Raw genomic sequence first — 18,736 nt, forward strand, 5'->3', positions numbered from 1 at the left:
TGAATGAATGAGGGAGACAACGGCAGAGCTGGGCTAGACTATACTTGCAGTACCAGAAGCTTGACAGCATATGGGCAATTCGGATGGTAACTTGTTGTTACCAAACGTCCCTCAAACATGTTCTAGTTTGAGTCATGTTGGCTAAAGAGGCAATGCCAGGTGCCTACAGAAGCTGATATACCGTGGCGCCTTTTGAAGTCCTCTTAATTCTCTTTCATCTTTTAATTTATCAGTAGTATTTCTTATTCAGTAGAGTTACAGCTCTTTGAAGAGGCTCTTTGTCAACTCCACCACGGGACACTTACCTGCTCACATCTATATACTATGTCTTTGGGAATGATGATGGCCAGAGACCCTTGCTTTTACCTCACCCCCACAAACTGAACACTCAATAACAGGCACCTGGAGCAATAGTAGTGTTCACTCTAAAGGCAGTTTTCAGAAATGAAGAGGAGCAGGACAGGATAAAAGTGCGAGGGTGGAGGCTGTGAACATTTAAACTGCTTGATGAAAGGAGAAAAGCTGTTAAGACTTGCTATAATTGGAACCGTAGATGGAGGCCTCAAAGGAATATTCAGGCAATCAGAAAATACCTTTTCAGGTACAGGGTGAAGGGAGGAAGTCAACAGCAGGTGTTGGTGTGCAAACAAGTAAAATTTAGGTGAAAGAAGAGTAGGCATGTTCATTATGGATTCTTGGAAGCTGTTCTCTGCAGGTTTAAGTGGGTAATTGAGAGTGACATTTAAAGTGGTAGGAGACATTCGGGGCAAAAGCTTCCATGTTCCAAATAGTCAGGTTCAAGTGCAAGAGAGGTTCATTGTAAACAGAGTTTATGGCAGCCTTTTGTGATAGAAGGGGGTCACTAAGACTGCTTAGGGACCCAGGTAAACTTCCAGCCTCCCTCCTCATCTCGACAAACAAAGGCTTGTCCCTGGTGGAAGGAATGAGTTTTCACATTACAGTGAGGGCTTAGGGATGTGGAAAAGGCCATCTCTGTTTTATTGGGTGACACATCAGAAGTATAGTAAGGAGGAGTTTGCAGCCCTCCTGGCGGATTTGAAAGTTGAGAAAGGAAGTGAAAATCTTCCCTGTGCCTGGCAGTGCTATGTGAGTGGGTTGCTCGGTCATCTCCATAGTCAATTGGCAGATCCTCCCTGGGGACATTTTCATAATCAACTGCATCATCCAGAAATGGGGGAAATGTGCTGGCAATTCTTCTGGGATGAGAGGAGTGGGCACTGTAGTTAGCTGATGAAGTGTCATCGATGGTGTTGAGGTCTTTTAACCCAAGTGTTTGAAGAACCCAGGGGTCCACAGGGGGCCCAGGCTGTTCTTCACAGTTAGCAAACTCACGAGAGACGTTTCTCTTGGCATTTTTGTGATGGGGGATCTCAGGAGGAAAATATCTTTGCTCTTTGGGTTTCCTCTTTCCCTTTCTGAATTGTCCACATGCTTTGGAAAACTCATCTGATGACAGCAATTTCTAAGGAAGTAGTATTTGAAAATATACAGTCAGATAGTCAACCAAGATCATTTTCTTTACTGTTGTCTGATTAAAACTCCTTCATATATTTATCAGTCACCTTAATTCCTTAGAAAATGTGATTAAAATTCTATTCTCTCTCTCTCTCTCTCTCTCTCTCTCTCACACACACACACACACACACACACATACACACACACACATACGTAAAAGTAATTGGATTGGTTTCTATTTCTAAATTAAAATCTATAATGACAAGTAACTACCTGGAAACCACAATTCATGTTATTTACGAATCATTTAAAAACATTGAAAGAAATAATGTCTTTAAATTTTCAATTCAGGGAAGTAATTATTTTTATAATAATGACAATAATAGCGACCATCATGTATTGAACACTGACTACATGCATAGTAATCTCATTTTATAAAATCCACTTTAGTGGATATGCCTCAGGCATATATAGTGGCACTATGTGACTTATTGAGGATCATGCAGCCTAAATTAAATCTAAGTCATCTGAATCTAGACAGAGCAACTGATTGAAACAATGACACTGCTTCTTCTTATTTTGTTAACTTTCATAGCACTCTCATGTGATATGTATTATTCCACATCTTGAACAACTGGGGAAAAGAGAGAAAAAAACCTGCCTAATCAATATCATTTACTAATTTAATACATGTCCTTTTTTATAAAATGGTGGCTGGAGTTAGGAGCCCAAGCTAATAACTGTGAAATGTGCTCCTTTTCTTAACAAAGCTGACTGGATTGTAACTGAATTGTAAAGGAATCAGATATGGTACCCTTTTTTCTCTGAACTGTTAGTTCCAGTGAAAATGGTAAGATGCATCATCAATTTAAATTAAATAATATCAAATAATGCAGCTTGTCTAGCGGCAAGGTAAAGATTGATGACAGAAGCAATAATGATAACAGAATGGCAAAAAGAAAACAAAAATACAAAACCCAAAAGAAAGGAAGAAGAATAGAAAGAGATTGTGGACAAGCTGTTTGTCCTTGAGTTACAAATAGTCCATTTTAAAAGTATAAGAAAAAAACATTCACTAAAAGATAATGTAATTGGCAATATATAATTGTCAGTGAAGAGATCTGGGCTCCAGTCCTATTCATAACATTTTAGAGCTGGGGAGATTCTTAAAGGATCTTTTAGCCCCTGCATTTACAGATGAAGGTAAGTGAAGCTAAGTGACAGAGAGATTTACCAAAAGTCAAGCAGATAATTAAAAGAACAGAGTGTCTTTCAGATCTGATTCCCACTCCAGTGGTCCATCCATTTAACTCTGTCTTTTGATTAACCTCTGCTGTCTTAGCAATTCCCTGGACTGTCTTTTGATTCTTAAGCAACTCTTTTTGTAATAAATGGCTAAAATATGCAGTCTAGATACTTCCAAGAAATGATACATAAAAATTCTTGAGGAAGTGCTGTATTTCTTTCAGAAAAATCCATCTAGCCTATGAATGCCTTTGAAGTCATGCTGTTCAATATACCTCCTACATTTAATCAAGCAGTTTTACCCAAATGGTCTCTGTTCTCAGATCACTGCTCTGCTCTTATAAAGGGGATAGTTACATACCTTGGCCTTTTCCTCAAGACATTTAACCAAAGCAGAGTTCAGGTATTGTCTGAGATGATTATTCTCTTCATGTAACCTAGCAAGTTCTTCTTCCTTCTGCACCAGAGTATCTTGGAGCTGCAAAAAAGCATACAATGGTGAAGGCCCTTCTACTATATTGACTTTGTAACCTTATAATAATGCCACTGATCCTTAACCTGCTTAAACTTGATTATTATTCTATTTATGAACCAAACCTCAGGGGGCCCTTGTCCTCTAAGGCCTAAATTCAATCTACACCCACCTACCACCCCATTGTTCATTTTTGTGCTCTGAAATTTTTATTCACTGCAAAGTATTTGAAGAGATTATATGACTTTTAAGATTGTAACCACAAGGGAATCGGGAAGGTCTGTAGGAAAATGAGCTGCGTGCAACTGTTTAAATATAGAAAAAGGTGTTTAGAAAGATTTCACTGGACTCCTTCCTTGCACGTTAAGAAAAGAAGAAAAACAAGGGGGAGGGGTTGGCTTCCCTCTCTTCAGATTGATCTGTTTGTATATCCACTAGATTAAATTACTCTGTCAGGAACATCAACAAATAAAACATGGAAAATGAAGCAGTCTTTGCAAAACTTTATAATCATCCTCCCTTCTCCAAGTGATAAGCTATGTTTATGGATTAAAAATACAATCACATTCAGTATATCATTTGGTCTTTCCAACAGCCCTCTGAGGAAGGCAGCATAAATCTTTCAGTGTCATAGGTAAGGTAAAAGAGGATTCAAGAGGTCATATAACTACAATGTATGAAGTCAGGGCCTGACTGTAGGTTCTCCTAGAGGGTTTTGGATATTGTTGTTGACTCTGTTGTTGTTTCTCCCTGTGACACTGATCACCTATCTTCACGTCCATCCTTCTGGACATATATCCACTTTGGTTCTAAGCTGAAAGTCAACATATGAATTTAACAAGGGAAAAGAAGCAAGGTGACATTAAGGGACGATGTTAAGAATAAACTGCATGTGAACTGAAATAAGTCAGACTGAGAATGACAAATGCCATATGATTTCATTCATATGTGGAATCTAATAAACAAAACAAATGAATAAGCAAACAAAAAGCAGAATCAGACCTATAACTATAGAGAACAAACTGATGGCTGCCAGAGGGAAGAAGGTAGGAGGATGGGCAAAACGGGTGAGGAGGAGAGGGAGGTACGGCCTTCTAGTTATGGAGTGAATAAGTCACGGGAATAAAAGGTAGCATAGGGGATACCGTTAACGATACCGTCGTCATGTTGTATGGTGACAGATGGTAGCCACACTTGCGATGATTATAATGTATAGAGAAGTTGAATCACTATGTTATACACCGAAACTAACTCAAAAAAAAAAAAAGAAATTAAACAGAAAATAAAACTAAAAAGAAAAAAAGAAGAAGAATAGACTACATAGAACACGTCGGTCCAGTCTCAGGGTTCTGATGATCTACACATACCTGCTTGTTTCTGTAGAGCTGGGAGGAAAGCTGAGCCTCTTCCCACGAACATGAGTTAGGAACAGGGAAACCGGAGTCACTGGATGATTCTTTGTGAAAATACCAAACGGATAATTGAGAAAACACACTTGCAGTTTTTGTGTAATACAGGGCTCACTGAAGGATTTCAGACAGTTTAATAGATTCAATTACCTTTCTAAAAATAGCTATTGCCTCTACACAAGAAACAACATATTTAAAGCCCTTCAGAAGGGATAAACATGCTACGAAAGACAAATACTTACAGACTTTATGCCAAAATGGCTGAAGGCGTGAATTTTTAGGAGCTAAGAGGTCACATCTCTTCCTTACATATAAATTCCCACTGGCTAAATTTACAAAAACCATCCTATCTGCACTATGAATTCACTCAAATATTTATTGATCCTTCCCCCACTCGGCATAACATTGCAACCCCACTATGTTGTCCAAGGTTCTATCTTATTTTCTAAGGTTTAGTGCTTGTAGTGTTTAGCTCTAGAATCAAATGCTATTCTTGATGCCTACCATTTTTCCCCAGATGAAAATCTCTGCCTGTTTGCTTGCCAGTTAAAACTGATGGAGCGTATTCAGAATTATAAGTGGTAGCACTTCCTACTTTAAAATAATTTGGACCTTGCTTCTCTGAAGACCTTGATGGAAATCTCAAAACTGTACCCTGAACTCATGTATTTCAAATGTCATCATTTGTATATGTTTCATGCTTTTGTAGAGTTTTTTTTTCTTCCATATTTGATAGCAAACTATAACTATGAATAAAAACTATGCGTGGGCATGCTATATTGGTTTACTTTTATTTTATTTTCCTCATGTAGTACAGTCTGCCTCTTGCCCATCTCCACTGAAACTGACATATTACTGAAATATTTTTGACTAAATTAGAATGATGAGTAAGGAGACAGAAATCAAATTTTATACAGTTTGGTTTCATATTCTTGGGCATTCTGTCTTCTCTGTTGTTTGCGGTAGAAAGCTGAAATTGAACAACTCCCTTCCTGACATATAAGTGTGTTTCAATATTTTGGGGCTTTTTGTTTGTTTTTTTCTCAAATTCACACATACACAAAATAATGTGGTAGAACCAGGAATACAGATAGATACTTAATTCTGAAGTGCCTACCAGTTTTTCTAGAAACCAGAGTGTTAATATATAAATTCCTTTAATATTTATAAATACTATTTACTCAGCCTCAGGTGATAATTAATACATAATTTTCCATCACAGGGTTATCTCTCCCTCCAAAGTTGAAGTCTTCTTTGGGCAAAAAGGAATAATTTTTTTTTCCACTTATAGGACATCGTTCATGGGACTTCCTTAGGAAATAAAAGAGTAAGTTAGTGGTTTTCCTTGCTTCTCTCTTATACCCAGGGAAACTTTCCTGAATTCCAAAAGAAATGGTCCAACTGGTATCTTGACTCCAAAAGCATCTCATAGTATTGTTTATAAAACTTTGACCCAACCCAAAATCCTTCAGTGGGTTGGAAGTCTCCAGGAACTGTTAAGTGTGGGGAGAAATACATATTGTCCAGTGGACAAGGGGGTGATTCCCATTTTCACTATCTGGCAAGTATAGAAAAGCAGGTTATTTAGGTTGTAAAATGCAGGAGTCTTTGGGCTTTCTTCAACTTCCCATAGAATCTCTTCTTCTACAGGGTTCTAGGCCATGATGCTTTGCAACTATGGGTGCTGGAAAAGGGCTTCAGACCTACCAGGAAAGCAGAAGAGCAGAACTTACCCTGTGCCTGTGGTGCTTGTTGGGGCTCTTTGTTGTCCAGGAGACCAGCAGCCCAGAAAGAGACCCAAGTCTCCGTGGAAACGTCAACACTAGATTCTGACGTTGTAGTGGAATACGGGCAATTATAGCTCTGGCCTCCTACAAAGTACTGGTCTTGGCAAGGCAGAACAGTGTTCTGTGGAAGTCAGTATGAGGGATTGGGGCGGGGGTGGGGAGGGTCCCAGGAGATGGGGTGATTGGGATTTGGAGCGGAATAAGGATGGGAGAAAAGGGCACAAATTACATGCAATGAATCAAAAACAGTACAGGTGTTAAGCATAGATTCCAGATTAATTCAAGTGGTCAAAATACATAATTACTAAAAGGGAATCAGCATCTTGGTTTACCCAGTACCTTCCCTAGGACCTCCCAGCAAAGAACAGGCTAGTATTGGATGGACCAAATTTGTAAATATCCAAGAGTATTTTCTGTTGCCATGACTGAGTCATCTAATAGGCTATCCAGGATCTAAGTAAAAGGAATTCTACTTACCGATTGAAAGATGTAAGAACTATTTAGCTCTTTCTAGCAAATACCTTAATTATATTTCTAATATCCTTGAAAGACAAAGAGCCCAGAATGCTAAGGCTGAAATGGACTGAACATGACATATAAGGAAATCTCCTTATTTTAGCTTCTTAGTTTCTCAATTATAAACTTGCCCCGTTCCTTCCTTCCTCCTTCCTCTGGCTTTAAATGCTGCTGGATCCTACAGTGGTCCAAATGGTTTGATATGGATGTATAGACATATAGATATATTCCAGAGATAACTAAATACATTTTGCTCCTAACCCCAAGCACGGTCACATATAGTCACTCCAAGTAAACATATCATCAAAGCTGAAATATGTTAGTCAGCCGAGACAGCAGGCTCTAGGTCTCTCCAGCACTAGGTCTCTATGCCCTTCCAAAGTTATCTTGCCACTACTAACTGCCTGGCATGTATTCTCCACTGTGTTCTGAGCCAGTGAACACCCTCCTGCCCCCGACTCCTTAAACTTCAAACACACACTCTTTCCAAATGTCCAAGCAGGGGCAGGTATGCAGCCTTCCTGGGTTAATTTGTACAACAGCCCATTCTTAATTATTTGTCAATGTTTAATCAGGTAAAAAGCCATTCATTTCAGCAGAGCCCAGCTTTGGACAAACTCTTTTTGACCACTACAAGTCCTTTGTTGACTTGAGGACTTTCTTGGGCGTAATATAAACAGAGAGAAAGTAAATAATAATAAGAGAGAGACACGGAGAAAAGTTAATTAAGTCACAATTTGTTAATATTCCCAGTAAGTTTTGAAAAAATCCAGTCTTGAAGCAAGTCCAGCTTGGGCAGTGCAGACCAAAGAAATTCAGCCCAAAGTTTATCAAGGACTATTTTTCTTTTATTCTAAAAGCATGTTCATAGGCTCTTTCCCTGAGGTTATTATTGAAATCAAATCTGAACTATTATGCAATTGACACCTGAGAAGAAAACAAATCTCAAATACCCTTAGACTAACTCAAATCCAAGTGTTTGCAAATATGCACATAATCTAGAGGAAACAGGTGGAAAGAAAAGTGAGTGCAAGTATAGAGGGAAAGAAAGTTGAGAGAAAGTACAGAGAGTAGAAATAACACAGAGGGTGAAAGGATGAGAGAGATGGGGAATGGGGGGGGAGGGAGGGAGGGAGAGAGAGAGAGAAGAAGGGGAGAAGCAAAAGCAGATGGGGCAGCAGAGAAGGCCCTTTTAATGGGCAGGTAGCAGAGAAATCTTGCATCCAAGGCGGAAGAAATTATAAATGCAAAGCTTACTAGCTCTCAGAGCCCCCGGGTTTCCCCAGCGCATTACCTAAACGCCGGCTCCTCACTTACCATCTTGCAGTGGAAGAAGGCGCTGCAGAAACTGAGCCCTCAATTTTTCGGAAAGCCAGTGGGAGCTTTAAATGGGACTGAGGGGAGGAGCTAGGAGAGGCGAGTTCTAATCTGCCGGAGCTCCCAGGGACGCCGGGGACTCCCGGCGAGCGCCGCCCTCTGATTTGGTGCGAGGCTGTCAAACTGGTGACGTGGGTCAGGAGACCTGAAGCCAAAGTCACTGGCACTCACGGCGACCGCCGCGCGGGGACCTTGAGACCTGCCGCGGCGCTCAGCGTCCCGGTGCGCTGTGCGGCTTCGAAACCCGCGCGGCGCCCGCTCGGTGCCTGCTGTCTGCCCGCGGTCTGCGGGGAGTTGGGGTGGGAGGGGACCGCGAGGCCGGCCCGACGGGGCGAACCCGGCTCCCCGGGCAGGGCGGGGCGGCGCGGACTGGTCGGTCCTGCCCGCCAGGGCGTTCGGGTCGGAGAAGCCTAAAGCAGGGTCTCGGGGATCAGAGCAGCACTTGGGGTGCAGATGCAGCAGCCCCCAGACTTAATACTGTTCCTGTGTATTTCCTGGCCACGTGATCAGTGCCAAATTACTGAATGACGTTGTGAATTGATTGGCTTTTTCCCTACTATTTGATAGATCTAAGTTTCCTCAACTCCTGAAGTGGGTGTGAAATGTCAAGATGATCTGTATCCATTCTAGAATGAAAGTTTCGGGGGAAGAGCCGTTCCTATCCATTTTGTTCAATGTTGTCTCCAAAGTGCCTGGAACTATTCCTAACCTGTCATGGGTGTTCAATAAAGAATTAATTAAGCTACAAATTTAAGAACCTAAAGTGTCTGTGTCTGTGTTGGTCCTATCTTCACAACTACGATTATATAGAATAAGTTATTACAATTAAGAAAAATACTTCTCAAAGTATTTGGTTCCCCCCCCCATCTTTTCTCTTGCATTTTATTCTCACGATTCCTATGATGTTATAATCCACAGGAGAAAAAAGAGTAATATCATTTTTAAAACCATCCATCTACTACTAATAGCCAACTCTTATTTCAACTGGCAATAACCTAGGGGTCCGGTGCTCTTATTGTCCCTGTTTCAGTGGATGATGAATGAAGCACTGAAGTTAAGAAACATGACCGATGATTACACAATTAGCAAGTAGCAGACTCTGGATTTGAACCTCTGGCTCCAGCATCCTTGCTCTTAACTATCATAATTCTATTTTATTTTTTCTCACTGCACATTATAGCAATTCCTGTAATGGGCACTTTTACGGATTGAGTAATATTATCTCAGGATTTGCAGGTTGAATCTCCAACCCTGAATGTGACTGTATTTGGAGATAGGGCCTCTAAAGAGAGAATCAAGGTTAAGAGATCATAAGGGTGGTGCCCTAATCCAGTAAGACTGGTGCTTGTAAGAAGAGGAAGAGACCCGGGAACATGATGTACCCAGAAAAAAGGCCATGTAAGAACACAGCCAGAAGGTGTCCATTTGCCTCAAGGAGAAAGGCCTCAGGAGAAACTGATAACCCCACTGACACCTTGGTCTTAGACTTCCAGCCTCCGGAAATGTGAGAAAATGTTGTTTAAGCCATCTCATCTGTGGTTCTGGAAGCCCTAGCAAACTAATGCGGGCATCGTGTAGGGATTGAGAAAACTTCAGAATCTGGCTTTCATAGTCCTCTTTCTAAACCAGTTTGACCTTTATTCATTTTGCACTGGATTGTACTCAGCATCCAAAAAACTTAGCAATGGCTAACACGGCAAATGCTCCTGAAGTGTTCTGTGTCTGACATTAAGGAAGGAATAGAAGAGGAAGAGGAAGAAGACACCAGACTTGATCGATACCCTTTCTCCTGTTCACACTGCTTGTTCACAAGCATTTTTAAGTGAATAATACCAGCTTTGAGGATCACTGTCTGCAGGACTCATGGGTCTTACACGGGGTTACACGACATGACGCATTTCAACGAGTGACTAAATGCGGGTGGCACAAGGGGTGGGGATACCCTGGCAATATGACCCTGAGATGATGGGGGAAACAGATAAAAACCCGTTTAGGTTATGAGAATTGATGATCTTGTTGATGGCAAAGAAAATCCTAATCATTTTTTTGATGAGAGCCAGGGGAAGAAAAAGGAGAACTGAGTTGTTTTGTTTTTGGAAACTCATAAATTGGATATGTGAACCTCTGGAAGATACGATCTCTTGACCTTAAAAATGACACAAAGTGGGCAATTGAGCAAACATGACATGAAACAAAAGGGCCTAGGCTTTGGGTCCAAATATACCTGCGGTCTGTTCTACTCTCTGAGCCTGAAACACCTGGGGCTATATTATCATGGTCTCTAAATTCTCAGCTCCTATGGTAAATTAAGGAAAAATTATGTATCTGAGAAGCTTATTAAAAAGCTGACCACTAATGCGTGAAAACTCCAAATTCACTGCCTAAGTCACAAATAGCAGCCCATATTGTTATATGTAGAAGATTCTCTGAACGTATATGCTGCTGTGTCTTGCCTGCTAAAAATAACTGAAAATAAAAGCTACATTTATTAAACAGATTTTTTGAGAGCTAAACATATTTTTTAAAAGTCTTTGATGGATTTTAGCACAGAGACATTTCAGAAATCATTAGCTACTTTAGCTTAGTGGGAATGGGAGTGTATATGGTGTAAGGGGATCCCTAAAGTTAAACCGTGAAAAGCTATTGATAATTGAACATAAGTCAGAAGATAAAGCTTACCTGAAATCATAAACCGATGGAAAATTTTCCAAATCCTTAAGATCTGATTTAAGCGTATCTTTTTATTTAAGATCTACTCCTTGGGAGGTGGGGCGTCTGGGTGGTTCAGTCGCAGGAGCCCCACCTCAGGCTTCCTGTTCAGCAGGGAGCCTGCTTCTCCCTTTCCTTCTGCCCCTCCCCCCCACTCATGCGCACGCTCTCTCTCTCTCTCAATAAAATAAAATTTTATTTTATTTATTTATTTGAGAGAGAGAATGAGAGAGAGAGAGAGAGAGAGAGAGAGCACATGAGAGGGGGGAGGGTCAGAGGGAGAAGCAGACTCCCTGCCGAGCAGGGAGCCTGATGCGGGACTCGATCATCATGACCTGAGCTGAAGGCAGTAGCTTAACCAACTGAGCCACCCAGGTGCCCTAAATAAATAAAATTTTAAAACAAAAGATGTACTGCTTGGGTATAAGCCTTTTTTTGTTTGTTTGTTTATTTGAAGGGTTTTTTTTTTTTTTTCAATGAGTCAAGTAAGCAATAATGTGAAATCCTTTGGCCATTTTTTATTCACGTTTTTGAAAGAAAGAGGTGCAACTTCTTGGTGATTATTTTTTCTTCTATAAACAATAAGATCAGTAAAAACTGTCTTTTGTATTGTGGCTGAAGAGATGGTGTTAAAAGGGAGGTAGCTAATAACAGCCCAATTGTTGAATTGGGGTACTACCTCCTGCCAGGGCAAAGAAATAATAAAATAGAAGGTAATTTGACCTGCACACAAACCAAGTCTGCAGACAGGAAAGGGTAGTGTGTGATCAGTGGTGGACCAAGGAAATAAACAGATTGGCATATGGAATGTTCTTTTATTTCACCCCTGGAGGACACTTTATTTGATTACCTCATTAGTGAATTCAGTAGCATATATAATAAAAAAAATATAGAAATTCTCTTTATAAACATGGCCTTTCCCTATAGCTTCAACAGCTGGATCTCCAGGCAATAAAAAAGATTGTATTTCTGCTTTCACATGTCAGGAAAGAAAAGCAGAACTCTTAGAGAAAATTCAGTTCAGTAGATGATTTACACTGGGAGACTTACCCCTTGCATATTTTATTTTAGCAAGTCTGGAGAACCATGACATGTTTAGTTCATTGAGGCATAGTTTTGAGTTTTACCCTTCCAGAATTATGTGTGGAAATCAATCATGCTGATTTGAGCAGAGTCTTGCCTACTACCTACCAGCCACAAGCAGCAGAGCTTCTAGTAACCATGCACATGCAATAACATGCCATGGTAAATCTGTTTCTACATGAACAAAGGTATTTATACAAAAGAAAGTCAATGGTTAATTCTGGCAACAGAAAAGGAACAAAATAGGTTTAAGAAAATTATATCAGGTTATTAACCGAAAAGAGAAAGGCCTTGAACAAATTAAAGAGTGAAATATTTAATTAGGGCCTGACTAGATTTGTGTAGTTTAGAGCTAAGTGTGTGTGTGTGGGGGTGGGGGGGCAAGGAGATAAAAATTTATGATACTACTTTCTGGTTGTTCCAGCCAGAATTTATTTTAATAGCTTTATAACCAGCTTTAACCCTTTATTTATTGACTCATTAAGTGATTGCTTAATGTTTCAGTTGTATTTGGTTGTATTATGTTAAGGCAGATCATACACTATAATAATATTCACAGATTTGAAGATTCTCAAGTCTAAGGGTAGATTTTTCAAATATTAACTATTTATGTCATATTTGAGGGATAACTAGCAAAAGGATAAAGATCTGTGTTCATTGTACAAAGTGAAGCAGGCCTTTCCTGCACTCTGTAGCATTGTTTTCTGGCTTTTCCAATAAAATGACACTTGAAAATAATATTTGTGGGCATGCTGGACTAAATAATTGAGGTTTATCCTGACAGGCTTGAGGGTTTCCATTTCTTCTAGACGCTGTCAGGCCACCCTGAGGACGGGTCACCAATATCTCCCAGGGTTTTAACTCATCATGCCTTGGTGCACTAGGAGGGAAACTCTGCTCTGTGATAGCCTGTCTGGCCAAATTGGAATAAAATTATCTCAACACCAGTATAAAAATACATACAAAACAATGAAATTAAATTTACATTACTACAAAGGTTAGAGATGTGGAATCCCAAGCAAACAAACAAAAAACCAAATACAACTCTACTCCTCATTACTCCAACCACATTAGAAAAAATGAAAATAATAACTTATTATAGTTACTATACATCAGAGATATGTTCATCTGGCTGTGATTTGAAACATAAGGAATTTCTGGTGCTCCTGGGTGACTCAGTCAGTTGAGCCTCCAACTCTTGGTTTGGGCTCAGGTCATGATCTCGGATCTAGATCAGCCTGGAGTCTCCTTGAAGTTCTCTTTCCTTTTGCTGCCCTCTCTATGCTCCCGCTCTCTCTCTCTCTCTCTCTCTCTCTCTCTTTTTCTCTCTCAATCAAATAAATAAATCTTCAAAAAAAAAAAAAGGAATTTATGCTTGTTACACTAGTATTTTCATAAACTAGGCTTCAGAGCCTTTATTGATCCTGAAATCCCTCTTAAGGATTTTTGATCTAGTGGTTGGTAGATGAATTGCTGATGAGGCATTAAAAACCAGAAAGGTGAATTGGCAGTGACCATGGCATCCAATTTTATCCTGAAGATAATAGAAATAAGGACATCACTGCCTGGTTTCTTCAAAAAGCTTAGTTCAGAGTGTAATAGCAAAACAGGACAGCTGGGACTGGATTCCTTCTAGCCCTGGAATTATCAGAGAATCTGCAATATTGTGACATCTTTCATGAACAGAAGACAAAGAAATATATTTACATACAAAATGTTAAGCTATAGTGAATTTAACGTTCCATATTTTTGAAATCCATAATCTATAAAATGTTAACTGGTTTCTTATTAACCCAATAATTTGTGACAAAAATCACCTTACTCATAGTCAAATCAAAGAAACTTGAAGTTTGTAATAATGAAATTTGGTTATTTCTAGCCAAACTCTGTTTCGCACATTTCTTTTTCACAAAATGAAAGCATAATGCCAATCTCTAGTCAGTGGAAGCATTTATACATTCAAAAAAGAACCTGAGAAAGAGGAACCCTCCTACACTATTGGTGGGAATGCAAGCTGGTGCAGCCACTCTGGAAAACAGTATGGAGGTTCCTCAAAAAGTTGAAAATAGAGCTACCATATGACCCAGCAATTGCATTACTGAGTATTTACCCCAAAGATACAAATGTAGTGATCCGAAGGGGTACGTGCACCCCGTGCACCCCATGCACCCCGATTGCAGCAATGTCCAAAATAGCCAAACTATGGAAAGAGCCAAGATGTCCATCAACAGATGAATGGATAAAGAAGATGTGGTATATATATACAGTGGAATATTATGCAGCTATCAAAAAAAATTCTTGCTATTTGCAATGACGTGGATGGAACTGGATGGTATTATGCTAAGTGAAATAAGTCAATCAGAGAAAGACATGTATTATATGATCTCACTGATACGAGGAATTCTTTTTTTTTTTAAGATTTTATTTATATATTTGAGAGAGAGAATGAGATAGAGAGATCATGAGGGGGGGAGGGTCAGAGGGAGAAGCAGACTCCCTGCTGAGCAGGGAGCCCGATGCGGGACTCGATCCTGGGACTCCAGGATCATGACCTGAGCCGAAGGCAGTTGCTTAACCAACTGAGCCACCCAGGTGCCCTGATACGAGGAATTCTTAATCTCAGGAAACAAACTGAGGGTTGCTGGAGTGGTGGGGGGTGGGAGGAATGGGGTAGCTGGGTGATAGATATCGGGGAGGGTATGTGCTATGATGAGTACTGTGAATTGTGTAAGACTGATGAATCACAGACCTGTACCTCTGAAACAAATAATACATTATATGTTAAAAAAAAAAAAGAAGAAGAAGAAGATAGCAAGAAGGGAAAAATGAAGGGGAGGAAATCGGAGGGGGAGACAAACCATGAGAAACTGTGGACTCTGAGAAACAAACTGAGGGTTCTAGAGGGGAGGGGGTGGGGGGATGGGTTAGCCTGGTGATGGGTATTAAAGAAGGCACATACTGAATGGAGCACTGGGTGTTATACACAAACAATGAATCATGGAACACTACATCAAAAACTAATGATGTAATGTATGGTGATTAACATAACAATAAAATAAAATAAAACAATCTTGAGAAAATACCAAGAATTGTAATTGCTATGAAATTAATAATGCCAAACGCCATTAGAATGAATACAGAGAAGCATTCAAATATGAATAAAGTACCATGCCAGCAATAAAGTAAAACTCCAAAATCCTTAGAGGGCAATGGTGAACACAGTTTTTGCTTCATCCAACCAGAAGCCTTACTGGCTGCCACCTTTGGAACAGCAGGGTTAGCACTGCATGACCAAATCATAGCCAATCTTAAACATACAAAGAATTTTAATAGCTTCATTTATAGGTGAAGTCATTTATAGTCAATAAGCAAGCAAATTGACTAAGCTCTTTAAAAAACAGTTTACCGTCCTAGCATACACTTGGTAAAAACTCAGGTTGCATATCGTAGAAGTTGCATCTTTAAAAAAAAAATTTTTTAAGATTTTATTTATTTATTTGACAGAGAGAGAGAGAGAACAAGTAGGCAGAGAAGCAGGCAGAGGGAGAGGGAGAAGCAGGCTCCCCGCTGAGCAGGGAGCCCGATGCGGGGCTTGGTCCCAGGACCCTGGGACCATGACCTGAGCCTAAGGCAGCCGCTTAACCGACTGAGGCACCCAGGTGCCCCACATCTTTTAAAAATTTTTATTAGCAATTATTCTTTGCATATTCTTTGCATATTCTATCTAGAAGTGTATAAATGTACATGTTTTTATATTTGCATATATACACGTGCATGTATCTGGAGAAATCCCTGAGGCCCACTGCTTTGAAATACTTGCAGATGGCAGTGTAAAGGTGTTGGGAAACAAAGACTCATTCTCCACTCCAGGCTTTTCTATACAAGGGCAATGATTCCCACAAAAACAGATTTATTTGACTGATGAAATTGGAAAAAGAGGGGTGCCTGGATAGCTCAGTCGCTAAGCGTCTGCCTTCGGCTCAGGTCATGATCCCAGGGTCCTGGGATCAAGCCCTGCATTTGGCTCCCTGCTCAGCGGGAAGCCTGCTTCTCCCTCTCCCACTCCCTCTGCTTGTGTTCCCTCTCTCTCTGTGCTTCTCTCTGTCAAATAAATAAATAAAATCTTAAAAAAATTGGAAGAAGAAAAGGAAATATGTTTTCCACATTAATGTCAACATCTACAGCATCTTCCCCTGGAGAAAGCTTTCAGGGAAGGCTCTGTCCCAGTTAGACAGCGTCATCTGGGGGTTGGCTGGCCAGTGTCACCTGTGATAGGGCAATTAAATCTATAGTATTCAGAAATGCATATTAGAAAGCCTATTAAAACTACAAATGTAAGTCATGTTTGACAAGTAAACTTCTTGAAGTGATAAAGGTAACATTTATTTCCATGTGCCTGCCTTTTGTGTCTGTTGCTTGTTTCTTAACATAGTAGAGTAAGAAAGGAGTGTGATTATATGTAAAGAAATATATGAAGAAATAATTGTATGCTATGTAATAAAATATAATTAATCAGGAGAAAAAATATACATGGAATTCAGCCATATGCAAATATATTTTGAGAACTTTAAACTATCCATATATTTTGTCAGCAAGCACAAAAAATTTTTATAAAAGAAATAAATTTGAACAAAAATCATGTACAACTTTGTTCATCTTATCAGTATAAAAAACACTTGTAAAAACTTTCTAAACATCCAATAATAAGAAACTCTTTCATTAAATTGCAGTATGTCCATATCATGGATTGCATATCCATAGAAAATGTTTTTAGAAAAAGTTAAAGATATAGACAAACAATATTATATTAAATGTATTAAAAGCATACAAGCATATTTATATAAATTAAATAAACAAAGAGAAAATATACTAACATATTAATGATGTTTGTGGTTTTGTAAGAGAAGTGTGATTATGATTCTATTTTCACCTTCCTGCATATTCCTGAAATTTTAAAGGAAACATGTTTTGCTTTCATAATCAGAAAAAAGTTATCCAAATATATATGAAATCATACAGATGATTTCAGGTCTAGATCCCTTATCAGTGTTCAAGTCAAAGGTAAAAGTCACCAAATTGAGCTTCCTCCCACATTGATGCCTGTGAAAACTTCAGACTGTGAGCAGACCAGGATTTCTAGAAAATTAAAAAAAAAAAAAATACACAGTTAAAGTAGATGACAATATCTTGCATAAAATGTAAAATTTAAAAAATAAATTAAAGAATATAAGGAGGAAATTGTCCAAAAAGTGGGCAATCAGAAGAGAAGGAGAGTGTGAAAACTGGTTCACTAAATTCTCTATTTTATCGAGGCTAATAAACCGTGAGTTAAGTGTATTGCTTTTGCTGTTTGTGGAACAAAGTTTGGTCTCATCTTTTGTTCTTCTAAAGTTAGCCATTTCCCTACAGGCATGATGCTTGCATTATTTCTTTTACATTAGAAATACGATTATGTTCTGGCTGAAAATATATGTATGGAACAGAGAAAGTCCTACATAGTTGAAGACCCTCAAGAATCACTTTTTCTATGTAAAGGCAGAGGTCAAAACAGAAACATAAAAATTACAGGGATACAGCTTTACGTTCAATAGTTAAAGCTCCTTCTAATAGAGTTGTCAAAAAAGAAAGTTTCTCTTGGGCATTTGTGGGTTCTCCAACCCTGGAGATATTCCTTAAAAGGTCAGAAAGCAGGGAGGTTAGTTAGTGAAGGCAAGAAGGGATTCCCTCAAAAAGTAAGTGAGCTTCTCTTCCATTTCATGCTGCCTTACATAAGTACTGGGGAGAAAGCACTGAACAAAATATACATAGTCTCTGTCTTAATTATGTTTATACCCTAGGAGGAAATATTGCACACATATTTACATAAATTAAAACTGTGATAAGCACAAAAAGGGAGGAATTATAAAGTGCCTTGTGAGTGTTGAACCGCATCCCTAACCTATTTGTCCCAGGGAAAAAAAGCTAAGAGTAGACTGAGGTGTCTAGGTACATTTTCCTGAGGAAACTATATTTTAGCAAAAACTTGAAGGAAGAGTAGGAATCGAACAGGTGGAGAAGGAGAGACAAATATGCAACCAGGAAGACTCAAGGGCACCTGCAAAAGCCCTGAAACACATACCGGAAACAGAAACGTTGGTGAGTAATGGGGCTGGAGTGGTAGGTTGAGATGGAGTCATGTCAGCATCATGCTCTATTTTAACAGCAGTGGGAAATTATTGAAAGGTTTTAACAAGGTGAGTGCAGTTAGATTTCTTTCCAAATCTTCAAATACTGGATAAAAGAATGGCCTTGCAAATTTGAGGGTCTACAAATTGAGGTGCTTCCTCCAACCAGTTATACCTTAGACAATACAGGTCCCCAAACCCTTGTGTAGAACTAGCTCTCATTTAAAAACAATACAAAAATATTCTTTTTCATTCTTCCTGTATTATTCCCAAAGTTTAAGATATGTAGATTCATAATTTTTAGAATAGCAAGGTGCTTTAGACTTCATCTCATCATCTGATCTCTCATCTCCTAAGACACAGCCAAGAGTTTTAACGAGTTGCCCAAGGCTACTTATTGTTTAATGCAAAGCTAGAATCAGAACCTGGATCTCTAAATGTCCTTCCAATCTTGCTATTAATTAATGTTGCTATTTTATGAATGATTAGTGATTGTAA

General features: G+C 39.2%; 1 protein-coding gene across 1 annotated transcript in view; it reads right to left on the minus strand.

Moving 5' to 3' along the window:
• Positions 1–862: 862 nt before the first annotated feature.
• The window catches only part of GMNC (geminin coiled-coil domain containing), a 54,757-nt gene continuing 36,883 nt past the window's right edge, over positions 863–18,736 (minus strand). The window contains exons 2-5 of the mRNA XM_034990688.1: positions 6,336–6,510; positions 4,561–4,649; positions 3,083–3,199; positions 863–1,483 (exon numbers count right to left, since the gene is read on the minus strand). Of these exons, the coding sequence (XP_034846579.1) occupies positions 863–1,483; positions 3,083–3,199; positions 4,561–4,649; positions 6,336–6,510 (1,002 nt within the window). The remainder of the gene's footprint in view (positions 1,484–3,082; positions 3,200–4,560; positions 4,650–6,335; positions 6,511–18,736) is intronic.

This window comes from Mirounga leonina, unplaced genomic scaffold, assembly GCF_011800145.1.
Source record: "Mirounga leonina isolate KUSES-001 unplaced genomic scaffold, KU_Mleo_1.0 Mir_115, whole genome shotgun sequence".
Classification (NCBI taxonomy): Eukaryota; Metazoa; Chordata; class Mammalia; order Carnivora; family Phocidae; genus Mirounga; species Mirounga leonina.